This window comes from Cryptomeria japonica, chromosome 9 (assembly GCF_030272615.1).
Source record: "Cryptomeria japonica chromosome 9, Sugi_1.0, whole genome shotgun sequence".
In the NCBI taxonomy this organism is placed as follows: Eukaryota; Viridiplantae; Streptophyta; class Pinopsida; order Cupressales; family Cupressaceae; genus Cryptomeria; species Cryptomeria japonica.
In genome coordinates this window covers 200,857,815-200,885,669 of record NC_081413.1, presented here as the reverse complement: position 1 = coordinate 200,885,669, position 27,855 = coordinate 200,857,815, and the positions used below count along the sequence as shown (strand labels likewise).

Below are 27,855 nucleotides of genomic sequence, written 5' to 3'. Positions count from 1 at the left end.
CCTGCAAGTTGATTAAGGAGAGAAAGAAAAATGCTTATATGCTGAATAATATTATCACCTCCATTCATCTTTAACCCGAACAATTTTTGCTTAATAGACATCTTGGCACTGGAAGCCTGAGAACCAAACAAGACATTGAGCCCGTCCCATATTGTTTTTGACGTCTTTGATAAATCAATATGATGCAAGTATGCATCTGATAAACCAAGACCAATCAATGCCGTGGCCCTACGATCTTTTGTCATCCACTTCGTTGCTGCATCTGCATCTTGTGGCTTTGTTACCGTCCCATCCACAATCTCCCACAAATCTTTCTCAATTAATGACAGTTGCACTTTAATTTACCATGTGTGGAATTCATGCCCTTCAAATTTAGGAATTGTAACTACTTTATCCATAATCTTTATCACTCAAAGACAAATAAAATGATAACAGAAGATTTGTGATGTCACCCTATAAAGAGATAGTCCATTTCATACCTCTTTTCTTGAAACATGATTGCAAGATTCTAGTTTGGCGTTTGGACTTGAATCATATCTCTATTTTCACTTCCACCTTCCTTTTATTGTTCCTCTCTCACCATTACAAACATTGAAATCATATCACTGCCATCTACAGTTCTTCTAAGTCACGCCCAGTAGCCGCTTTGTCTCCTCTGCAACACAGCAAATGCAGAAGCCAGCCCCAATCTTACTCCTCCATTAGCCACAGATCATAGAAACAAGTTTTCGCTCTGATACCATGTTGAAATGGTAGAGCCAACATAGAACAGAAAAAACTAAACCATGATTGCAGAAAATGGCACAAATGAAAAATATTATTGATTTGATTTTGTAGGATAAAATATATTATCAGATACTCCTATTCATTCTAAATGTGTGCCTTTAAATAGGCAATACAAAACAGCAAATGGTTGTGTAACTGCACAACTGAAAACACAACCGCCGGTAGTTTTAATAATTAAATCTAAACTAATGTAATAACACCAACAATAATTTCTAAATAGTCTTTGTGTTTCTCATTTACAAGATGCTGACATTTTTTCTTGCAATAGCACATTTCTGCTGGCTTTAGACAACTATAACAATTTCAACCATATCCTTTTGCTCAACAGTATAAAGTTGTTATTAGCATATGGCCCACATAACTTTATAAATAAATTATTTTTTAAAACCAATTCCAGGGTCCTGGGCATATTTTTTTCATTTGGGATGAAATCCAAATTCATATTTTGGGATCCAGTACCCAGAAATCCAGGAGGGCATTTTGTTCCTTACAAAAAAATTATAGAAATTGTCATCAACTCAAATGCACCCCTGCTTTTCAAGTAAATTCTTCAATCATGGGCAAACATGAAAATGTGCAAGTGTCACTTGCACATGCTAAGCTTGGCTCCCGTGGTTTCATAGACCCACTCACCTCTGCAGATTGACATCCAAATTGGGTCCATGTGCAACTTTCAGAGAACTACAAAATCCCAGTCGTGGTACTGGTTTTGATTAATATGAGGAACCCCCCAAAAGATAAACAAGTGTTTCAGAATATCTCACAACATAAGCATAACCACATTGACAGCCATTAAAGACAAAAATTAATATAAGCTTTGCTCTCTCTTAAGCTGTTCCATTTACCTGCCACCTACCTTGTTGATGAGTTAGACAATTACTGATTTCATATTGTGATGTATATGTTAATTTACAAAAGCAAATTTGATGATTGAGATGTTGAAGTAAATATAATTTACTCACAATCTTAAGTTTACATAGCATATCATATTCTTATGTAGTAGGTAAGCTTTATTATATTTTATTGTTTACCTACATTTGTTTTTGTGCCAATAGTTGGTAGGTAGTTATACGGTATACCTACCCTCGCACCTCATTGGTGCTCGCATCCTAGCCTTTGCCTATATAAGCAGGCTTATGTACATTTGTAATTTATCTCAATTTCAATATATTTTATTCATTTGGTGATATATCTGGTTCTCTTGTGAAGGTTTCTGCAGGTTGTGATCCTGCCTTTGGAGTTATACTCCTACATGAGAAAACCTCAATAAGCGAAAAATAAGCATAGGTCTCCAGCTCCAACGGATAGATGGACATGACTGCATATCAGCCCTAACATTTTCTTCAGTCTCATGTACTATATGGGTTACAGTATCCCTTTGTACAAATTCAACTTCTAGAAACTCGCTGATAATTAAGAGAATATGAATATAACTGCTCTCCGACATGACCAAAATTCTGTGATGTGATCAATCTAAGGCTTCCCTAATCTCTAAGCGAAACAAGAAATAACACTACAATAATTACTACATTAAAAAATGTAAAGCATAAATATTGCAACAAATAACAATAGAAATGAGCATACAACCTTTTGTGCGAGTCTAAGGTGGTGCAGTAGTGCAGATCCTCAATGTTGCGTTGGGCAGCTTTGATCTATGCAAAAGGCGGTGCAAATACACAAATAACAATAAATAAAACAATCTTACTGACACAGACTAGCTCTAATTTGGTTTTGGCACAATGGTCTCTCCCTTAGGTGGCCAGCTGAGACCAAGTCCTGGTAGGAGATTGCTAAAGGTAGCAATTCTCAGGTTTCTAATGATTCCTAGGAAAAAGGGGCAAGGAGTTCTTTGGTTGCATAAAACCTATATCCTTTAAATATCTGGATGTAAGTGCTAGAGAAAAGCTGCTAATATTGAGATTCAAATGATTCAATAACTGATTTTGGAAGGGCCAGTAGTGGCCTACTGATACGATTGCAAACACAAAAAGGTGGAAGGGCAACATGTTTGGTTTCGGTTAAACACATAAAAGAAACCTAAAAGGTACGAACAGTCCGGGGGATATTCAGCTCAAATCAAATGTATTAAATAATTGAGATAGAAACAAGCATATACAACTTGTGTGGAATGAGTACACAGACAATATTACCAAGATAGAGTATGTCTATCATGGTTTGGGTGCAATAGTATCTTCCTTAGATGGCCAGCTGAGACCAAGTCCTAACAACAAGAAATAAGGAGTACCTTGCCTACATTGTAAAGAAACCCATCCTTTGGATAACCAAGTGTGAGTGGTGAAAAGACAATGTGTCTAGTCACAATTGGGCATGTCAAGGAAGCCCAAATGGTAGGAAGAGCCCAAGAGGCATATTCTGCTGCAATCAAACACGTCAAGAAAGCATAAAATTGTCTAGTCACAATTGGGCATGTCAAGGAAGCCCAAATGGTAGGAAGAGCCCAAGAGGCATATTCTGCTGCAATCAAACACGTCAAGAAAGCATAAAAGGTAGGAAGGGTCCAAGGGGACATTGTTGATGGCGATAGAAATGTCAAACTGAGTCCACGATAGACGGAGAAGGAAGAGAGGTATGTCATCAAGAGGTTGTGTGAAGATATGTTTAAGAGAAAGTAATGGGAGTACCATGAATTTTGAAGGAGATATAAGGTACCCAAAGCGCTCTAAGGTGAGTGTCAATTGGAGGTGATCTTGGCATGGACATAGCCCACAACAAGCAATATTTCACAAGATGGGCGGTTGGCATGCCAAAATGCTCATTGAAGCTTGTCAGTTTTCACTCTAATGTATATTTTACCTTGATGTAGAGTTGGAATTGAAAAGAAAATGTGAAACAGTAACGTCAAGTTGTAATTGAAATAATTAGGGTAATGTAAAAGTGTTGAAAAGAATATAAGGTTGATGTAGCTAATGATGAATTGAAGGTGCTCAAATTCATTTCTCTAGCTTGTGTTCTACATGCTTCCATAAGGCTGGTCAATAATATGTGTTGCCTCTAGTGTAGTTGAAAAGACGTCAGTTGTCAAGTACTCAAAAGAAAAACGTTTTGACACAGCATGTTTTCCAATAACATCTAAGTTACCAGTCCTAGTAATGGGACAACTATGGGTTTGAGGTTCAGGTATGCCGATACAAAAAAAAAATTTCCCTTGGGTCAAGTGCAGGTTCATATATATAATTTATAATTTTCTATTTACTGAAATTATAAATACAATGATACTGATAATAGCCAATAAATCAAATTTTTAAATAACTCATAATATGCAAAAAAGGAAATACTCATAAATTCATAATTCAATGATTTAATAAATGTCAATATATGATGAAAATTACAATCAGTATTCAATAATCTTCGTATTCCTCTTCATCGAGTGCATCAAGCTCAATATTTGGTTCAAATTCATTTAAACTACAATCAACTACAATGCCACTTCCACTAGCCATATCATATGTAAAACTTAACTCATCTATATAGATTTGGCAAGTTGTGCAACAATAGCATCTAGGTCGGCACATTCAAGAGTTAGATCCCAATTTAGTCTGACCCCCTCATTGTAATCAGGTTTCTTATGTCACAAGATGCAACTTGGAGTGCACAAAGACCAAATTCTTTGCTTCTTTTGTGCCTAGTTGGTACTGAACTAAATGGATAAACAAGTATGTGCTCCAATTCCTCTAAGTTGAAGAAGAATTCACAACCTATAGAAATGTTTCTTTGGGAAAAATAAGCTATATTCGATTAAATCTCAAGACAAGGAAATGGTGAGATGTGGGGGATGGATCTCGAGGATGGGGGAACCAAGGGCTTGAATTTGGGGCTGGAAACAAGTAGGGGTCTTGGAATGGAGACCCCAATGGCGTTGGCTGGTTCCCCTTGTAGGAGTCGGGAGGCATCACCCCTTGTGATCCCTTTTGGGGGTTTGGGGACAACACCCTTAGCAAGGTTGATGGTCAACACCACCACCACCAAGCCAAAATTAAGGCCTTTGAAACTACACAGACCTTCATAGTGCACACCATTTTCACATTTTTATCACTTAGTGATGAAATTAGGTAGCTTGTGATCGTTCTTTAAACAAATCAGCTACCTTTCAAAATGCAAAAATGGCATAGGAAGAATGATTTTGTGTGAAATAGAGTTGTGTTTGTCAAACAACAGACACAAGGACGTTTAGTTTAGGGTTTATTTATGGTGGCAAGGACGCTTCCATTGCCACTCTGAGCCCAGCCCAATTGGGTACAAAAACGAGAACCAGTTCAGAAGAACCCAGTAACTTAAAGTATGTTCAATGCCCATGACATGAGGGTGAATCAACAAGCCTATTCAATGTATATTCTACCATCATTTGCAAGAGAACTCCAATTGTTTCGAAAATTTTGTCAAACAATTATAATCTCTCTCTTGTCATACTTAACCTCCTAAAGCCTCATGTATCAAATCATATGCTTCCATTTTATACATTCTCTACTAAGCTTTAAGAAAGGGCCATAGCCTAATTTGTTCACTCAAGATTACTTGGCAACCCTCTCCTCACTAATATCAATTTATAGACTACAAAATGTACAATTTCTAATGCAGGCATGTCAAAAACACATGCATACACATATATGTATGTATGTAACTAACATATATGTACATAACACACACACATATATATGTACATATGTATACATATATATGCATATAAGTATTCATTTATAACATACATGCATACATATACATATATAAAAATACAAACATATATGCATATACCTCTGCCCCACAAGGTACACAAGAGAAGGCCATAGCCTGATTTGTTCTCTCCAACAACTCTCCCCTCACTAATATTAATTTATAGACTGCAAAATGCGCAATTTTGAAAGTTATGTATGTATATACATGTGTATGCATATACATACACATGCACATAAATCATAAATACACACATAAAAGTATAAATACATACATACATAATATAATGCATGTATACACATATACATAGGTACAAATATATATGTATATACATGCATACGTAATATATATACTTAGATTTATGAAATCATAAATACATATAAATATATAAATATACATACATATAGAACTGTATGTATACATATTAAACATGTGTATTTATTTATGACATACATACATGTACATATATATTTTCCACTACTATTAATATGTCAGCCTCATTATGTAAGATTATGAAATATATGTATGACATACATATACATATACATATATTTTATATGTAAACATACATATATTTTTCACATTATGCAAATTTTCAATCAACCAAATTTGAAATAGAATAAAATTTGTGATTTCACAAAAAAACAAACACATTTAGTCTCCCAGATAGCAGAGGGGTGTAAAACAGCATTGCATTTTTGCAACACAACAAAATCCACATATACATAATCATCCCAAATGACAGTCCTGACCTGCACAAGACAATAAAATTAATTCAGACAAGAGGACCATACAAAATGACAAACGAAGAACTATAAGGCAATGCTCTCCTTGTCATGACCAAGCATAGGATTGACTGTAAGCACTTCCATACAGTTTATTTCTGGCCACGCATCTTTCCATTTTCTTCAAGTGATTCTCTCCTCTTGCTTTTCCCATTCTCCTCATCTTTCAGCTTTCAATTCCTGGCATGTACAGGCTTCCTGAAAAATAATTTAATGTAACGAGGCCTCTATTGTAAATCAGAGCTTTAATAAATACCTCATCAGTATACATAGGCTGTAATAGATACCATACATTTGACTTTTTGAAGTTAACAGCATGACTTTGTTAGAAACTGCAAATAAAACCGTGTTGCTTCTTATCACAGCCAGTCCAAACAATGCAGCTTGTTGTATGGCAAGTTTATGTTCACAGCTTGATTCAGTTAGCATCACCAAATAATCTCGATTCTCCACAATAGCATTGTCCTTGTTAGAAACAATGAGCCAATTCACAACTTCACATCTCTCTCAACTATTTCTCTTGCCCCGATCTTGTAGCTAAACTTGATTGCAGTGTGATATTCAACAGGTACTTAGAGTTCTTGAAGACTGCAAGGGTCGTTCCGAGCGACGTGTTCAACAATTCAATTACAATTGCCAACTAGTCACTATGATGGCAATGGAATAATTCTCCTGTTTCCTTCTCCAAATCAATATAAAATCTGCATCATGCCCTGCTGCCTTAACCTCTCAAGACAACTTGCAATTTGGATACATCTCTCGCATTTGTGGGCGTTATCCGTCTCCTACGCAAAATCATGTACCATTTTGTGGACTTGAATACAACTACTTCCCGGTAATTTTTTAATTCCTCTATCTATCATCAATCTCCTTACCTTTTGATTGTCACCCCACCTGTGCTCTTCTGCGTAGATGTTTGATAGAAGAACATAAGATGCAGAATTTTGAGGATCCAGCTCAAAAAGAAGACTTGCTGCATATACTCCTAGCTCGATATTCTTATATGATTTACAAGTACCAAGCAAAGACATCCACACAATCGCTACAGGTTTAATTGGCATTTTGATGATAAAGTTTAAAGCTTCCTCAAGATAGCCAGCACGGCCAAGAAGATCAATCGTGCATACATAATGCTCCAATGTAGGAATCATGTTATAGGAGTTGTTCATGCCATTGAAGTATTTACAGCCTTCATCCACTAAACCTGCATGACCGCAAGCAAATAAAACACCAATGTAGCTTACATTGTCAGGGTATATTCCAGAGTGTTTCATTAGTTCAAAGAATTTGAGAGCATCTTTGTGAAAGCCATGCATTGCATATCCTGTAATCATTGCATTCCATGACAGTGCATTTCGTCGCGACATATTGTCAAATAGTTGACGTGCCTTTTGTATACTTCCACACTTTGCATACATGTCGACGAGGGCACTGGCAACTACAACATCTGACAAAAAGCCACTTATGATTATACTTCGATGGACATCCATACCCTGTTCCAAAGCTCCCATTTTGGCACATGCTGACAGGATGCTCGCTAAGACAAACTCATCAGGTTGTACACCTGTTAATTGCATATTCTTAAAAATCTCCAAGGCTTTTTCAGAAAAACCGTTTCGTGCATATCCTGCAATTATCATATTCCATGTAACCACGTCTCGTCGAGGCATTTCTTTGAAAAGTCTTAAAGCTTTGTCAAGAGCACCATTTTGTGTGTATCCTGCAGCCATTGCAGTCCATGAAACCACATTTCTTTGAGGCATTTCTTTGAAAAGTCTTAAAGCCTCGTCAAGTATACCATTTTGTGCATATCCTGCAATCATCAGATTCCATGAAACGACATCTCGTTGAGGCATTTCTTTGAAAAGACTTATAGCCTCATCAAGAACACCATTGTGTAAATATCCTGCGATCATAGCATTCCATGAGATCACATTTCTTTGATGCATTCTGTCAAACAGTTTCCGTGCCTTGTGTATGGTTCCACATTTGGCATACATGTCCAACAGAGCAGTTGCACAAACAGTATCCAACCAATATCCACTTTCAAATATGCTTAGATGGATGTTCATACCCTGCTCCAAGGCTTGCATTTTACCACAGGCTGGGAGGATGCCGGCAAACGTTGTGGAGTTTGGCTTTACGCCTGCCGATTTCATTTGCTTAAAAGTCTCAAAGGCCTTTTCAAGAAGCCCATATTTTGCAAATCCTGCAATCATCGTACTCCATGAGACCACATCTCGTTGAGGCATTTCTTCGAAAAGTCTGAAAGCCTCATCAAAAGCACCATTTTTCGTATATCCTGTTATCATCGTATTCCACGAAACCATATTTCTATGAGGCATTTCATCAAACAGTTCGTGTGCCTTGTGTAGAATTCCACACTTTGTGTACATGTCTACCAAGGCACTGGCAATGACAACATCTGTCGAATAACCACTTTTCTTGATTCTTTGATGGATGTCAACACCCTGTTCCAAAGCTCGTATTTTGGCACAAGCTGGGAGAATGCTGGCAAATGTGAACTGATCGGGTTGTACACCAGTTTGTTGCATTTGGTCAAACAGTTTCAGTGCCTCATGAGGATACCCATATCTTCTGTAAGCTGCAATGACCACATTCCATGAGAAGCCGTCTCGTTCTTTCATTTCGTCAAACACTTTACGAGCATCAACCAGAGTACCACACTTGACGTATAGGTTGACAAGGTTATTTTCTAAAAATATCCGTGTAGAAAATGTCAATCCCCTGTGAGTGATGAGAGAGTGAATTTGACTACCCTGTGAAAGAGTATTTTTGGCAATGCCGGTGTGCAATATTTGAACATATGCACAACCAAATTTAATCTCTTTCTTAGTCTTCAAATATGGTAGTAAAGACATTTGTTGATTCCTGTGGATTAGAGCTCATAGTTTTGCGTGCAAACTACCTTCAAAAACCAAAGAAATCTTTGAACACCTTGTTGCCATACCATAAGGGTGAAGGAAAATCCAATTTAGCATTGTGGAGTGAATTCCACATCTAAAATAAGAACAGAAATAAATGGCAACCTCCCTCATGTGTTGGTAAAAATGAATTCCAATGATGCATCTACAGGCAACTCGAGCTGGATGTATCATAAGAAATTCAAATGGCAACCTAGTTGCTGTAATGTCTATGAAAATTAAAGGAACGAACAATGACGTTGAAGTTGTGCTAGACCTTCGAACTTGTCATCAATTTGGTTTTAGAAATGTACAAATCCAAGGCAATTTGATGAATTTGAAAACTCAAGTCGTCAATGGGAAGTAGAGAGAAAATCAAATTACAGACTTGTTACTGTATTAATTCGTTAATCTCCTCACAGCCCAACACGCATAAGAGAGATAACGCTGCTATGCTGTATCTAACAAATGCCATTGAGATGGCCGAAGGAAAGAAAATTAGTATATTAACTAGCACTTGCACATATAAGAGGTTCGAGGTTCGAGGTTCGAGGTTCGAGGGAAAAAAATAAAACAATAGGAGGTTTTGAGAAGAGCTTTGCTACTCAAAGGTTGTTCATGCCTTTGTCGCTTGCAAAGGTTGCCTCTCCTTGTACCAGTCTGCCTCTCTAGTGTATGTTCATCTCCAAGCTCTTTTTGCCACCAATTTTGTGTTATTGTCTATTTTGTGTCTTTGCTTTGCCTAATTTTTAAAAGTTGTATGTGTGAGGGGTATGTCAGGTGGTAGGTGATAGATTGTGCGCACAAATCATTTGTCCATTTGTGTGAGCATATGGGCAACCAAATCTTAGTTGGTGGGAAGAGGGATGAGAGTATTAAAAATGGTACAAGAAGCAAAGATAATGAGGAAGTGCAAAAAGGTAAAACATTCAAGGAAGCCCTTGAAGTAGAGGATCTTGAAGAAAACTCGAAAAATGTAGAGTTCGTTGTGGGATTCGAAAGAGATGGGATAGGGGTTGATGGAGCCTAAGGACGAGTTGACGACATCCAAGCTGGAGGAGGTAATGTTGGAAGTATGTGTTGTTGTGGTTGTCATTGATGTCAAACTTGTTGTTTCGGATTGGTTCTGAATTTCCATGGTGTAGAGTTATCTTATTATGATGATGTTGCAATTGTTGTATTGATTGTTCCAAAAGTGTGCGGGTCCAAAAAGTGTTGTTGATGTTCTTTATTATGGTTAGCTTTGTTGGATATAGTTTTGGTATCATGAATATGATAGTTTTGTGGTCCGAAAATATCTTTGTGTTCTCTAGTTGTTGTAGTATTGTCCGTTGTTGGTCGTGATATTCTATGTTAGACCTATCCTTAGGTCTAGATATGATTTGCGAGACATTGTTTGATGTGTTATGGGTTTCATTGTAGCGTGTGGAGATTCAAATTCAACTTATTTGTATTGGAGAGTATGTTTTGACTGTTAGTTTCTTATATGGATGTGTAGCATGTGGATATGATGTTGGTTATGTTTTAGTTGCGGATCGATGAATTGATCTTTGGAAGATGTGTTTTAGTTCCCTCTTTCTCCTAGAGTGGATTAAGACGTGTGTGTTTTTAGTCTGGAAAGTATATTTTGGGTTAGGTGGACTTGGTTCAAGCTTTGATGATCTATTTTGTATATAAGGATGAGTGTGATTAAGTCTATGATGATAAGGTGTGGAGTGTAGATGTATGATGTGATGATAGTCAGCGAGGTTCGATGAAGAGCGGTGAAGAAGAGTTGTGTTCGAATGATATGCAAGCTATGCTAAAACTATGACAAAGATTTGAGACAGAGTGTTCGCAGTTGAGGTCTGAGTTGTGTGTGTTGATGTTGGTCGCTTGATGCAAAGTTCAAGGATAGCTTCATGATCAAGAGATCCTTCTTTTCATATCATTTTTGTATCTTGCCTAGTTGTAGAACTTAGCTTTAGGTTTGCAAGTCATCTTTTATATCTTGCCCCATGAACAGTTAGCCTTGGTTTGCAAGTTTAGAGCAGTGAGCTCTTTTTGTAATCTGATATGCATAGTGGATATATTTTTGTGGGTAGGTGCTCACCGTGGTTTTTCCCTGTTTGGGTTTTCGACATAGAAAATCTTGGTGTAGATGTGTTGGATGTGTGTTGATGTTTAATTGTTTATGTGCTAAATTAATTTTTGTTTTGGATTGATTCACGCCCCCTTCTCATTCTTGTCTTGGGTTCGACAATTGGTATCAGAGCAAGGTTCCTCTTTTAGTAAGCTTATCCGCTTGAGGTAGATCCAGTATGGCGTAGGACATGCATTACCAAGTTCCGATCTTTGATGTCATAAATTTTTCGTACTAGAAGGAGAGAATGGAGTTGCATTTGGATACATTGCAGAATAAAATTTGGGAAATCATTCAAACCGGATATACACCTCTACAGCTTGGTACTTAGACTCTAGGTGAGATAAAGTTGAAGGAGACCAATGTGGATGTTAGAGCTATAATCTTTAATTGTATAAGTGATTTAATGTTTGGAAGGGTAAAAGGATTGAATGAAGCTAAAGTTGTGTGGAATAAGTTGTGTTTGGTATATGAAGGAGGTCCGAAGACAAACCATGATAGGCTAATGAATCTGAAGTGGAGGTATGAGTATTTGAGAATGTTGGAAGATGAAAGTGTTGAGAAGTATATTCATAGAGTGTCTAATCTTATTGATGGCATTAGAGCTGCCAATGGACATTTGAAAGAATGTGATATTGTGCATAAGATCTTGTTGTCTTTGTCTAAATCTTACAAGCCGTAAAGATGTGCTATACAAGAAAGCAATGATTTGAGTAATTATACTATTGATCAACTTATTGGTACTTTAGCAGTTTTTGAGATTTCAAAAATAGAGGAAGAGAAAAGAGAAAAGAAAGAAGCAGCATTTAATGTTTCAAGACATGATGATCCAGAATGCAGTGAGATCTAGATGAAGCTGAAGAAAATTTTGTGAGAAGATTAGAGTGAGGCACGAGAAAATACAAAGGTAAGTTACCTCTAAAATGTTTTTCTTGTGGTAGAATTGGATATTATGCTTCTAATTGCACTTATAGAGAAGACTATAAGACACTAGATGATGATGAGAAGAAAAATAAGTTTAGAAGACACAACTTTAATAGAAGAGAGAAGAAGGGCTTATGTTCTATTGAGGAACATACATTTGAAGATGAATTCGATGATGACTTAAATAAAGAATCCATGTTTCTAGCAATTGAAGAGGAGGATGCCTTGAAAGAACCATAAGAAGAGAGAATAGTCAAGATTGCATTGCATGCTAAGATAGAACTAAATGCATGGATTATAGACTTTAAATGTTCAAAATCATATGATTGGTGATAAAGACAAGTTTATCAATCTCAAGAAATATGATGGAGGATTAGTGAAGTTTGCCATAAAAGATGGTGTAGCTATTCGGGATATTGGAAGTGTTTCTACTGATGGTAAGCATAAAACTGATGATGTTTATTATGTTGAAGGATTAAGACATTGTTTTTTAAGTGTTAGTCAGATGTGTAGAAAAATCTATGAAGTTTTGTTTAGTAGATCTAGATGTGTGATTAGAAAAGAGAAGATTGGTAAAAGAGTTGCACAAAGAGTTAGAACAGGTGGAAATGTATATTATATCAAGGATAAAAAGGAGAATAAATGTTTGCTAGCACAAAAGGTTGAGATTGTTCCAACAATTTTAGATAAGGCAAGTGATCCATAAGAGAGAAAAGAGAAGGAATCAAATGATGAAGAAGAAGAGGAAGACTCGTCAAAAGTTGTTGCCAAGTATGTTTAGAAGCATCATTCAGAAAATCTAATTATTACAGATAAGACAAAAGGTGTTCAAACAAGAAGGAAGATTGCAGAAGCTCAAGAACAAGTCAATTACTATTTTTCTATCAATGATTGAGATGAAGACTTACGAGGAAGAACATAAAGATGATTTTTGGGTAAGAGCAATAGAAGAAGAACTAAATTAGATTCAAAAGAACAAAACTTGAGAGCTAGTACCCAAATCGGTGGACAAGAATGTATTAGGAACTAAGTGGGTATTCAGAAATAAGTTAAATGAGCAACGACAAGTGAAAAGAAATAAAGCAAGACTAGTACATAAAGGATATTCTCAAGTGGAAGGTGTAGAGTTTGAAGAAATTTTTGCTCTGATAGCAAGGATGGAAGTTATTTATATGTTTCTTGCATTTTTTGCTTATAAGAACTTTAGAGTTTATCAGATGGATGTCAAATCAACATTTTTGAATGGAGATCTAAAAGAAGAAGTTTACATTGAGCAACCAAATGGTTTTAGACTTACAGAAGATCCAGATATGGTGTGCAGATTGAAGAAAGCATTGTATGCACTCAAATAGGCACCTAAGGCCAGGTATGCGAGATTTGACAAGGATTTGCTTCAATAGAATTTCAGGAAGGGTACAACATATAGTAATCTATATTTCAAGATTGATGGAAATAAGTTGTTGATTGTTATAGCTTATGTTGATGACATTATATTTGGAGGAAATGATAGCTTATGTAAAGAGTTTTCTAAAGAGATCCAGAAAGAATTTGAGATGTCAATGATTGGTGAGTTGTCTTTCTTTCTTGGGTTGCAAACTTTATTCAATCAAAAAATGGAATTTTTATCTCTCGAAGCAAGTATGTGAAGGAAATGTTGAAGAAATTTGGTTTTGATGATTGCAAACCAGTTACAACTCCTTTAATCATTGGATGAAAGTTGACCAAAGATGATGAGTCTTTAGAAGTTGAACAGAAGAAGTACAAGTCAATGATTGGTGGATTGTTGTATTTGACTACATCTAGACCAAATATCATGCAAGTTGTGTGTTTGGTAGCTAGATTTCAGGCAAATTTGAAGGTGACACATGAGCAAGCTATGAAAATAATATTTAGATATATTTGAAAGGTACTATGGATTTTGGAATTTGGTATAAAAAGGATGGAGATTTTATGTTGAAAGCCTATATTGATGCAGATTAGGGTAGAAGTGTTGATGACCAGAAGAGTACTAGTGGTGGTGCACTACTTTTAGGGGACAAATTGGTCTCTTGGTTCAGTAAGAAACAAGATTCAATTTCCCTATCTACTGTTGAAGCATAGTATATTGTAGCGACATCTTGTTGCACTCAGGTAATGTGGATGAGACAAAATTTTAAGGATATCAAGGTAACATATGATAAATCAATTCCTATTATGTGTGACAATACAAGTGCAATAAATATTTCAAAGAATCCAGTTACGCATTCAAGAACATAGCATATTTCAATCAGATATCACTACTTAAGGGAGAAAGTTGCTAAGAAGGAAGTTCGATCGGGGTATATTTCTACAAAACAATAGTTTGCAAATATTTTAACTAAGGCATTGGCACAAGTGCACCAAGATGGTGAACAAAAAGGGGGTATAAATGGATTTTTTTTTTTTTTTCGAAATTAGCTAAACTTGAACTTGGAGGAGCAATTTGAGACTCGTCCACTCAAAATTTGAAGATACCCAAAGAACAAAGATTGTAGTACTCTGAATCTAGTTTCCAAACTACTAAAGTTTTTAAAAATTGGATAAGATTAAGTGGGTCAAATATTTCACACATACAAAAGTGTTCATTTTTTTCAGCAAAACATAACATAGTGTCTGACATGCACATCAAAAAATTTATAGTTGCATTTATAATTTTGTAAGACCTTTTGGTAGAAAGATAGTTAAGAGAGAGAACTATAAGCTATGTATTGTTTTGTAATTTTTTGTTGATTATTTTTTTATGATTTTTCGAAGTAGACGCATCCTGAAAATCAAGTACTTGTTTGTGCGCATCACATAACTTGCACCAAAATAATAAAAAATTCAAACTTTTTTTTTAAAAGTGTAAAGAATGAAGTGTAGAACAATAATATACATTTTTTTTCAAATTTGGACAAGTAGTTTAAAAATTACTAAAAAAATGGTACACGTTTGTCTCTAAGAACTCTGGAGACATTGGTAAAAGAAATTGAAGATTAATATGCTAATGTTGTTCAATTTTTTAAAAAATTAAATGGTTAGAAATCTCAGAAGATGGGTGAGATTATGGTGGCAATTTTACAAATGCCCTCTTAATAACATGTAAACCTAATGACGATGAAGTTGAGAAACCAAATTGGAAGAAGAAAACACGTAAAAAGGAGGGAAATTGTTGAATATCCATAATACTGAGAGGGGAGGGGTGAATCAATATTCTCTTGAACTTATTGAAACTTCTAATTAACCAATCACATAACATAATTTAAATGCAATGAACAAAATAGATTCTCAACACATAACACCAAGTTTTGTACATGGAAAACCCATTATGGGAAAAACCATGGAGAGATAGTTCTCTTAGGAATGATGCAATATGTAACCAGTTACATAGTACAAGGGGTGGCTCACTATCGATTTGGACTCACTATCCGAATACAAAAAAAGGGTTAGAATCAAATTATGGAGTATACAAAATTTCAATTGTTGTAGTTGCATCTGACATATGCATAGATTATAGTTCCTTTGAAGTACATAAACTTTCTCATACATTTGTTGTACTTAATTCACATAAAAAATACACATCCATAGTCTTTTTGCATATAGTACACAAAATAGTTGTTTTTCAACAACCATGCCTTCTAACACATAACACTAATGGTAATATATATCCTCACCAAACTGACTGACAAGTCGGCTAAATCGGAAGGGATGAGACTAGACTTATAATAGTTAGAATATCTTCATGTGGCATCAACTTCCATCGAGAGAATTAAATAACAAGTAGAACACGTTTTCTAGCATATCCTGATAGGATTGGATCTAAAGCAACTTGAGACATTTTCTATCATCGCATCCCGATAAGACTGGACCCAAAAATAACTTCTAGTAATGGTGAATACCAAACCTCAAAGTTGTGCAAACGTAATAAAGAAATATTGAATATATAAAGAAAACTTTCGAACTTGAACTACATACATACATGTCGGATAAAACATGGCATTCATGACATCAATGACAATAATGACAAATAGGCCAACAATCTCCCCTGTTGTCACTGATGGCAACATAAAGTTATATAGTGTAAGATTGCTGAAATAAGAATGGAAATATCAATTGTCTAAAAGTTTTGCATGAAATAAAAAAGATTATTAAAATTTGTTAACAACTCCTACTACTCCCCCTTTGACAACAATGACAAAGGGTCAGAAAGAGTTAGAAATAGTGTGAAATAAAAATGGAAACTCCCCCTAATGGGGACAATCACTATCAACCGGAGGGTTTCTTAAGGTTCTAAGTGTGAGTGGTCCAAGTGTCCTTGTGCTTATCCCAGTGAGAAATGGCTTCCATTAGAAATCCAATGTGCACCAATAGGGATGCATGAAATTGATTTGCCTCTTGAATAGAACCAAGAACAGAGTATGTGAACTGAGTAGCTCGGGAGAGGGCTCTGTTCATAGAGTAAATGCTTTCATTTCTCAATTCTCTCAGCTTACCTAAGGGAACAACGACGTTATCCCTTTTGTTGTTGTTGTTCATAGTACCTTTCATGAATTTCCTCAATCTTTGACCTACTAAAACCAGATAAATCCTAAAATAATTTAAAATTGACATGTGCTTGCCGACTCTTATCTTCAATGATGTTCATCTCATCCTTGATGCTTTTGGTGGCATCTGACCATTGAAGACTAAAAGAAAATAATATATCGCCTTTTTAAAATAAGATTGGCCTTGAGATATAAGTTGTGAAAGTTGAAGACGTGTTGCTTCACATTTAGCCTTGAATTCTTGTGAGAGTTTTTCATTGTCATCAATTTTATCCTTTTCATACTTTTATCTTATTTTCTCTGCACAACTTCCCAATGAACTGATTAACATATTGCATTTTTTTTGTATTGGGAGTGTTCAAATCCAATTGACACTCAAGCACTGCAGCATGAAGTGTTGCCAATAGATCTTCAATAATCTTCTTTCTTTCGAAAATCTTGCCTAGTAGATGAAATAAATGCTTCTCCAATCTCAAGCTTTTGAACTGGATCAATGTTAGAAAAGTCAATTGTGTTGAATTGACGTAGGCAGAGGCAAAATACCGAACAATTAGTGTGCTATGACACAATAAACTATTTTTGTATTGCTTTCTTTAAAAAGGTCTACAATTTCCTCTTATATAGAGGGCAATACAAGAAATTAGAAGATTCTGGAAATGAAAAATAGTAGCCGACATATACAAAAATATTTTTATATTTTTACATAACCCATCACAAGGAATATTCTAGAAGTATCTACAATACATAGGCTGACATAGTAGAAATTAAATTTATATTTCTAACACTCCCCCCTAATTTCTACTTTCAAGATCTAATTACATCAATATTTACAATGCCCAAAATTTCTCTCAAATACTCAAATTGTTCTTGTGCTAATGCCTTCATGAATGTATCTGCAAGTTGTTCCTTTGATTTGCAATATTGTAGAATGATCTCTCCATTGTTCAGCAACTCACGAATGAAGTGATATCTAGTGTCAATGTGCTTTGTCCTCTTATGAAAAACATGATTCTTTGAAAGTGCAATGGTGGACTTCTTGTCACAATAGATTGTCGTAGGCTCCTCTTGTTCATGCATTAGATCCTTTAAAATTATTCGCATCCATAGTGCTTGATAAGCTGTAGATGTACCTGTTGCATACTCTGCTTCTGTTGATGAAATTGTCACAATAGGATGCTTCTTTGATGCCCATGCTACAACACCTGTTCCAAGATGAAATGCATATCTAGATGTGCTCTTTCTGTCATCAATAATTCCTGCAAAATCATTATCTGTATATCCAATCAACTGAAAATTATCTGAAGTAGAATACAGTATGCCATGATTCATAGTTCCTACAATGTACCTCGGTAACCTTTTTCATGCTTGCCAATGTGAATTCTTTGGTGCATTCATGACTCTAGAGATCAAATTAACTCCATACATTATATCTAACCTAGTTGGAGTGAGATACATCAAACTACCAACCAATTTTCTGAATATAGTGGAATCAAAATCTCTCTCATTATCTTCTCTACTTAGTTTTGTGCCTATTGCCACAGATGTAGAAGCTGGATTGCAATTTAACATTCTAAACCTTTTCAAAACATCTTTTGCATTTAATTTGACAAATGAAAATACCTTTATCATTTTGAGTGACTTCAATACCAAGAAAATATTTCATCAAACCCAAATCTGTCATCTCAAATTCTTTATTCATTGCTGATTTAAACATGTCAATAGAGAGACTACCTGTAAAGATCAAGTCATCAACATACAAACAAACAATCAAAATCTAACCTTGATCATTGACCTTGATGTATAGTGTAGGCTCACTAGTGCTTCTATTGAATCCATTCTTCAACATGTATGAATCAATCTTGTTGTGCCATGCTCTTGGTGCTTGCTTCAATCCATAGAGTGCCTTTTTCAACTTGTAAACTTTGTCTTCAAAGCCTTTTATCTCATAACATGGTGGTTGCTCCACATAAACTTCTTCTTCCAAATATCCATTCAAGAAAGTTGATTTGACATCCATTTGATATACCTTCCAATTGTTTTGAGTTTCAATAGCTATTACCAATCTAATAGTATCAAGTCTTGCTACGGGTGCAAATGTCTCATTATAATCAACTCCATATTCTTATGCAAATCCCTTAGCTACTAGTCTTGTCTTTGTAGCGTCCTAAAATTGTGACACTTGCAATTTCGACTGCATTTCGGTCTTCACGATGGCGACGCAACACGCAACCTGAATGGAGACCCCGAAATCTGATTATGACACTAAAAACTGCATTTTCTTGCACCCTGGCCTGAACCTCCTTTGCACCCTGCTGTCCCGGGAGGTGGGACCAGAGCGCCCAGCGCCCTGGTCCCTGGGTCCTATTTTGGGCCCGGTCTCTTTTGGACTTTGGGTCTTTATGTTTGCAAATTGGAAAATTATCTTTCCTGGTCGGCCTAAGGTCGGGAAAATCAGTCTATCAGCCCTAAATGACAAGTATATAAACTACATTTTCCTCTCTCATTAAAAGAAGATACAGATATGAGGGAAAAGGCGTGGAAACTATACTCAAGCATTCAAGCATTCAAACATTCAAGCATTCCTTCTAAGTCTCCATTCAAGGCTAAGTGTTGCATTCAAGACAAGGATTCAACCATTGAAGAGGAGATCACTTACAACATCTTACAACAACATACAACATCTATACCTTCGCACATAAGGATACAAACATCCTTAGAACAAGGTATTAGTACTTGTTTTATAGTCATTTACATTTACAGCACTTGCTCATTTCTTGGTTAATTCCAAAACCGGGGTTTGACCTAAAGGCAAACCCCTAATCCCTAACCCCCTAATCGTCTTCGCTTTTCTGTGTGTAGGTTGCAGGTACACGACTGAAATTGAAGATCTGGAATCCTTGTGCAGAGACGAACAGATCCCCCTTCGTTTCGCGGATTTTTCGGAGGACCGTGGCGCCGGGCGCCATCGTCCCGACAACTTTTGCTCAAATTTGCAGGACAGCGCCGTATCGACATTTTACTGCTAATTCCAGGTCCGCAGCTTCATCCTATATCCTTATCTCAGTTTATAAGCGAATCTTTGTCACTTTCTATGCATTTCTAGCTTAATTCTTTTATGCACATTCTTTACAAAAGAGGGTAGCCTTGCTTTCTTAACCCTTGAAACACATTTAGCATCCAATTTTGCATTGTGTGGGATTGGATCTTGTGCGTTTCAACCCCTCTTTTGAATGTAAAGTCTCTCCCCTAAGTGAAAACCATCAACCCTAGTGAATCTCCCTTCTCTCTCCTTGGAGTTGGAAGAGGGGAGAGCAACTAGGGTTCGATCGCGATTTTCCGCTTTACATTTTGGTGAACCTGACGTGAACATCCTTTCTGATTTTTCATGCTTAGATCTGAAAAAATTGATTACATTTCCATGTTTGATCTTTTGCAAAATTTTAGAGGTTAATGGCATAAAAACCCTAAATTTTCTTTTTAAGTAATTAAACTTGTGAAATGTTTAATTATTAATGCTTGTTTCAGATCTGCCCTTCTATTACAAATTATCAATTCATATTTGTGCTTTAATTTTGAAAATTAAGTGGTTAAGTGTCAAAACCCTAATTTTTGAAACCCTCTTGATTCAACCTTTGTCCGACAATTTCACTGATCAAAACATCTCCAAATCAGCTGTAACTTTGGATTCCGCAATAAAATCACAATATCTTTCATCCCTGAAAATTTGGAAAAAAGTTGCGAGGACCGTGTGCACTCCGAGCGCCATCGTCCCCGACATTTTTTCCGAAATTTCGGGAGCGAGATCTTACTGTATTTTCCTGCTAAAATCCAGAATTTTGGCTGATTTTATCAAATCTAACACTTTCAAAATTACAGTCAAAGTTGGTCTTGTGATTGCTTGGATTAAGGCTTCTGAACATTCAAAAATCATCGAAACTGAAATTTTGTGTCAAAATTGTGTTCTTACTGTCCTAAATCTGAAAAGTGTGTTATCATTCATTCGAAATTTCAGTGCTTTATTCAAATTCTTACAATTTGTGACTTTTGAAATTAAGTGCTTAATTACAACAACTTTAATTTCCGCTTTCAAAATTGAATTTTGCATGAAATTGAGTTAATTTTTAAATTTCAAAATTTGCATTGCTCTTGACATTCCCTCTAAAATCATAACATTCAAAATTTCAGTTTCCCTCTCTTTTTCAAAATTCAAATTTTTGCATTTTTCGACAATCTTGGTAGGGTTCAATTTCGAGATTGCAACTTTAATTTGGCCTATCTACAGATCGTAAAATCACTCAATTTTTTCAGATTAGCTCTAAAATCATCATATCTTTCATCCCTGCAAATTTTGAAAAAAGTTGCAAGGACCGTGTTGCACTCCGAGCGCCACGGTCCTGGACATTTTTTCTGAAATTTCGGGAGACTGTCGTGATTGCATTTAACAACTTAAATCCAGAAGATTGGCTGATTTTACTGAAAATTGCTACCTCTAAAATTCAAAACTTTCTCTCTCTCTCTAGTGCATGAGTTTTACAACAATAAGCCCTACTTACACTATTCCTGTTAGATGAAGCCGTAGAATTAAGTCCTTCCAAGGTTTAACTACTGAGGAGATGGAACCTAATTTGAATAGCCTTTTTAACGAGGACATGGGTAATTCCTCTAATCCTCCTAATGATGAAGAAGCTCTCCATGAGGTTTCTGTAAAACAACTTTCGAAATTGGATAACCAATTTGACGATTTTTGACAGTGGATGTCTCAAGAATACCCTGATAGTCAAGCTCTTCCTTTAATTGAGGGTCTAAAACGTATGCTTCAAAGTGATAAGAATGGAATTGATATTTTGCGTGGTATTGCACACATTGTGGATTCGAATGTGATGCCTATGAAAAGTTGTGCCAAAACCTTAGGTTATACACAACCTCCTACTCAAGTCAATCATTCTATTCCTTTGATGACTTCTATTGCTAGCATACCTACCTTTACATCAAACATAATGGCTACTTCTACACAAGACATTCCTCCTATGATCACCAGTCATGGGAGCAATCCTTCTTCTTCAATTAACCCTATTCCTTCATTCAATCCAACTTCTTCATTCATCCCTTCAATGAGTGTTCCTATTACATCTCTACAAATGAACATGACGCAAGGGGGCAATTCATTCAATCATTCTATTCCTCCTTGTAGTGTTCCTCCTGTCCAATCATCTCCTATGACTAATTATCATAGAGTCCCACCACCTTACTCTTTACCTTCTTTCAATAACATAACACCTCCATCTCAATCTAACATGTCTAATATGAACTCTTCGACTGAAGCGACCATTAATAATCTTGCACAAACTGTCTCTTCTTTACAGCAACAAATTGCCTCTATGAATCAATCTAAGTTTAGTGTGCCCACATTTGATGTTGCGAGCCCACTTTCTCTTGACATTGTTCGAGCTATTCCCCCTAAACATGTTGAAATCCCGCATTTGGAGCTTTATAATGGTAAAGGTGATCCTCTAACACATGTTAAGACCTTTCAAACAATATGTACTGATTTTGCTTATGACCAAAGGTTGCTTGCAAAACTATTCACTAGAACATTAAGAGATAAAGCCCTGCAATGGTATTGCTCGTTGCCTTCCTATTCTATTACTTCTTTCGAACAACTTGCAAATGCTTTCATTCAACAATTTCAAAACAATATAAGTCCTAAAGTTACTTTGATTGATTTAATGCATTGTAAACAAGGTGTTAAAGAAAAAGTGACTGATTTCATTGGTAGATATAAGCATTTGTATGCTCAAATTTCTTTTCCAGTGCCTGACAATGATATTCAAAGAATCTTTATTTCTAATTTACAAAAAGATATTCGAGACAAACTTCTGTTTTCTGAGTTTACTTCTTTCCAACAGTTGTGTGCAACTCTTCACAATTATCAACTGACTGTGAGTCAAATGGAACAATCACATCCTATGGCTCCGAGTGATAAGGGTGATAGCAGTCAACAACCATTTGGGAAGTTTAAACCGAACAGAGATTCCATCAAATTCAATGAAAACATCATCAACAACAATGTGAATGCAGCATCAGGTGTGCCTCCTATTTCTAAATTTTTCAAGAAAGAAAGAAAGTATACTCCTTTGAATGAATCATTGCATAGTATTATGAATAATTTATTGGAACAAAATGTGCTTACTCTTCCTCCTATAAGGCAAATTGATCCTGCAAAGATTACTTCACCTTATTTTGATAACAAAGCTTTTTGTCAATTTCATCGTCAGCCTGGGCATGATACTGAAAAATGTTTTTCTTTAAAGGGTAAAATTCAAGATTTGATTGATAATAATACTATCTCTGTTTCTGGAGTGAATGATAAAGGCAACACATCTGTAGCTCCTCCTAACCAAAATCTTTAGATTTTCACTGATCCATTGCCTTCTCATACCTCTAATGCGATTGATACTACTGATTCCTCTCTCTCATCTGATGGTCTTGTGTCTATGACTCCGAATGTGATTAACTTTGTGGAGCAGCAAGAAAACCCTAAAGAACCTTCCATCACATTTGATTCCAGTGAAACCATTAGGGCATCTGATGGTCTTTTATACATAGTTGCAAAAGTCAAGAATACACCTTGCCGTGGAGTGCTTATTGATCCTTCGTGCATGATTAATGTTATTACTGAAGAATTTCTTTTTACTGTGCAATTGAATCAAGTGATTTATGACAAAACAGATGTGATTGTGAAACTATTTGATGCATTTTCTTCTCCTGCAATTGGTTCTATTACATTACCTATTGAGGTCCATAACAAATCCCTTGATGTGAACTTTGCTATTATTCCATCTTCCGAACAATTTCGTGTGAAGCTTGGCTATCCTTGGCTATCTTCCATGAAAGCTATTGCTTCTCCTATTCATAAGTGTTTGAAATTTCCCCATAATGGTGAAGTTGTTCCTGTCAATCATAGTCTCTTTAAACCAGCTGAAAGAACCTCTAGCATTCCTATTGATTACTTTTGGCCTAAACAATTCCAATCTCTTCCTCCGCGAAGTGATCATCTTTTCAAATCTTATCAAAAGTGGAAAAAAGATATGATCTTATCTCTAAGTGAACCTAGAACACCCAAACTTGACATTCCTATCATTCTTGAGAAGGAAGTTTTTCCTTTGAAAGATAAAACTAATGTCTTTCCTCAAGAAGATTCCCAACCCATCCCTATGGATGTGACTATGTCTATGCCTAATAAACTTCCTAAAAGTAGACCTATCCCTCCTCGTCATGATGGACTTGGTCTCCTTCCTAAACCAAAAATTCCTCCTTTATATGGAGCAGTTCCTCCTCCTTCCTTTTATAGAGAGAAGAGACCTTCTTCTTCTCCTATTATCCAGCCTAAGAGACCACAACCTAAACACCCAAGTGATAAGGATGAGAACATTCCTCCTCCTCAATCTTCTCAACTTTTTACTAAGACTAGACAAAATCGTTCTGCACGTGAACGCCGACGAAAGCATCGTCTTAGAGCTCAAGCAGCTGCTTCTCAAACTTTACAATCTCCAAAAACACCTTCAACAAGCATTATTCCATTTTCTCCTCAGCCGGACATTGAGCCTAAATCTCCTAAACATAAGATGCATGATGGTTTTGATCCTGTGCGAGTTAAAGATCCTATTTTTATAAATCTTGATGATGATATAGATGAAAATGTTATTCATGATGAAAATGCTACTTCTCTTGTTCATTCTGATAGTGAATATGAACTTGTTGATATTGATAACCATTTATCTAATGAATTTTCTAAAGCACTTATCCTAGCTCCTAGACAAGAACACAGCGGCTTGGGATATGAACATAGCCCTTGTTTGGATCTTGTGATAGCTCCATCTGCTGTGTTGGATGTTCCTTCTCTAGCGTGTTCCCTGCCTTCCCGAAACATCGATCAGCAAGATCGGGGGGTAGATGACGTGCTAGACTAGTTGCATTAGCATAGCAGATTCTCTCCCCCTCTCTTTTGTTACTTCTTCTATATGTTGTCCTTAGTGTTGTCTACTTGAGGACGATGCAAAGCATTGAGATCTCTCGATCTCTCTCATGTTGACTCAAAAGACACATGTGTTCCCTTCTTCTAGGTGACCTTCCTTGATTGGGGAATGAAGAACAATTATGCATACATACATATGATATACATGAATTATCATACAGCATACTGACCCCAAGGAAAGCGAAGTCACCTTGTGCTTTGTGTTTTGTGTCTATTATCCTTGGGTTTATCTCACAATTGGGGGCTAAATCCTTGCGATAACATGCTCCTTTCCCTTTCTCATTTCTTATATGTATCACTACCTTAAAGCAATCACCCCCGGTGAGGCGTGTGCGATCACTTTAACGTAGGGGGGCATACATCCCGTTCATATCTTTTCAAGATACTTGAAAATTTCTTGGCAAATTTAGCCTTGCCTTGAAAATTTTTGATATCTTTCTTGCATGACTCATAGTGAGGGAACCTTACTACTGACAGTCATGGTTCTCCCTCGTGATCTTCCCTTTTACTTTGTCAATCGAAGTCGTAAGATCCTTAGTCCACTGGGGGCTTGGTGTGTCTTGCCTCCTTGACGTGGTGAAAGTCTTTCAATATTGCTTCCTTGTACTTTACCGGAAGTATGAGCATACATACTCCCGCTAAAGTGGGGGCTAAATGTAGCGTCCTAAAATTGCGACACTTGCAATTTCGACTACATTTCGGTCTTCACGATGGCGATGCAACACGCAACCTGAATGGAGACCCCGAAATCTGATTATGACACTAAAAACTGCATTTTCTTGCACCCTGGCCTGAACCTCCTTTGCACCCTGCTGTCCCGGGAGGTGGGACCAGGGCGCTAGGACCAGGGCACCCAGCGCCCTGGTCCCCAGGACCATGGCGCCCAGCGCCCTGGTCCCTGGGTCCTATTTTGGGCCCAGTCTCTTTTGGACTTCGGGTCTTTATGTTTGCAAATTGGAAAATTATATTTCCTGGTCGGCCTAAGGTCGGGAAAATTAGTCTATCAGCCCTAAATGACAAGTATATAAACTACATTTTCCTCTCTCATTAAAAGAAGATACAGATATGAGGGAAAAGGCGTGGAAACTATACTCAAGCATTCAAGCATTCAAACATTCAAGCATTCCTTCTAAGTCTCCATTCAAGGCTAAGTGTTGCATTCAAGACAAGGATTCAACCATTGAAGAAGAGATCACTTACAACATCTTACAACAACATACAACATCTATACCTTCGCACATAAGGATACAAACATCCTTAGAACAAGGTATTAGTACTTGTTTTACAGTCATTTACATTTACAGCACTTGCTCATTTCTTGGTTAATTCCAAAACCGGGGTTTGACCTAAAGGCAAACCCCTAATCCCTAACCCCCCAATCGTCTTCACTTTTTTGTGTGTAGGTTGCAGGTACGCGACTGAAATTGAAGATCTGGAATCCTTGTGCAGAGACGAACAGATCCCCCTTCGTTTCGCGGATTTTTCAGAGGACTGTGGCGCTGGGCGCCATCGTCCCGACAACTTTTGCTCAAATTTGCAGGACAGCGCCGTATCGACATTTTACTGCTAATTCCAAGTCCACAGCTTCATCCTATATCCTTATCTCAGTTTATAAGCGAATCTTTGTCACTTTCTATGCATTTCTAGCTTAATTCTTTTATGCACATTCTTTACAAAAGAGGGTAGCCTTGCTTTCTTAACCCTTGAAACACATTTAGCATCCAATCTTGCATTGTGTGGGATTGGATCTTGTTGGTTTCAACCCCTCTTTTGAATGTAAAGTCTCTCCCCTAAGTGAAAACCATCAACCCTAGTGAATCTCCCTTCTCTCTCCTTGGAGTTGGAAGAGGGGAGAGCAACTAGGGTTCGATCGCGATTTTCCGCTTTACAGTCTTATATTTGTCAACTTCTCCATTTGCCTTATACTTAGTTTTGTGAGCCCGTTTCACACCTATGCATTCTTTATCTTTAGGAAAATCAACTAATTCTCATGTACCATTTTTCTCAATTGATTCCATTTCATTATTCATTGTATCAATCCAATGTTTTTCCTTAATTGCATCTTCGAAATATATAAGATCTTGATCAAATAAAGCAAAATTTGATTGCAAATCTATCCTATCACTTTGATCATAAATTTCTTACAAACTTCTAGTCTTCTTGCTTCTAAGCTCTGGTCTCAATGATGCAAGTGTAGGATTTGAGTCATTACTTATTTGTGGACTTGATTATTCTCCTTACTCAACTTGACTTTGTAAATTTTCTCCTTGTGGAATTTTTATGGACTTCCTCCTTATTCATTTGATTATTCTCCTTGTTCTCCTTGGTCTTTTTCTTCATGTTCATCATATGGAATTGTTGTTGCACCCGTAATTGTCTTGTCTATATTGCCATCCCAAGATTCTTCTTCTTTGAATACAACATCTCTACTTACAATGACTTTATTAGTTATGGGATTAAACAACTTATATACCTTAGATTGTTCATCATAGCCAATAGAAATGCATTTTTCACTCTTATCATCCAATTTACTTCTTGTTTCTTTAGGCACATGTTCATATGCAATACAACCAAATACTCTAAAATGAGAAACACTATGATGCTTACCACTCCATGCCTGTTGTGGAATCATGTCCCTTACAATTTTTGTTGGACTTCTGTTCAAAATATAAACTACACAAGCTATTGCTTCAACCCAATACTCATTAGGTAGATTCTTTCCTTGCAACATGCTCCTTGCCATCTCCATTTTTGTTTGATTCTTTCTTTCTGCAATACCATTTTGCTGAGGTGTATAACTTGTAGTGATCTGCTTCTTGATTCCACGATACCTGCAATAATCCAAAAAATCATTTGACTTGTATTCACCTCCTCTATCTAATCTCAATACCTTGATGGATAATCCACTCTGTTTTTCAACCAATGCCTTGAACTCCTTGAACTTGCTAAATGTCTCAGATTTATATTTGAGAAAATAAACCCATGTTTTTCTACTAAAATCATCAATGAATGTTAGAAAATAAATGCTCCCCCCTAATGATGGTGTTTG

The 27,855-nt window shown here is 36.4% G+C and overlaps 1 protein-coding gene across 1 annotated transcript; it reads right to left on the bottom strand.

Moving 5' to 3' along the window:
- Window positions 1-6,138: 6,138 nt before the first annotated feature.
- On the bottom strand, window positions 6,139-9,813 carry LOC131052402 (pentatricopeptide repeat-containing protein At4g02750). Its single transcript, XM_057987062.2, has one exon. The coding sequence runs from the start codon at window positions 9,140-9,142 to the stop codon at window positions 7,046-7,048; it is 2,097 nt and encodes a 698-aa protein (XP_057843045.1). The 5' UTR covers window positions 9,143-9,813; the 3' UTR covers window positions 6,139-7,045.
- Between the last annotated feature and the right edge of the window lie 18,042 nt (window positions 9,814-27,855).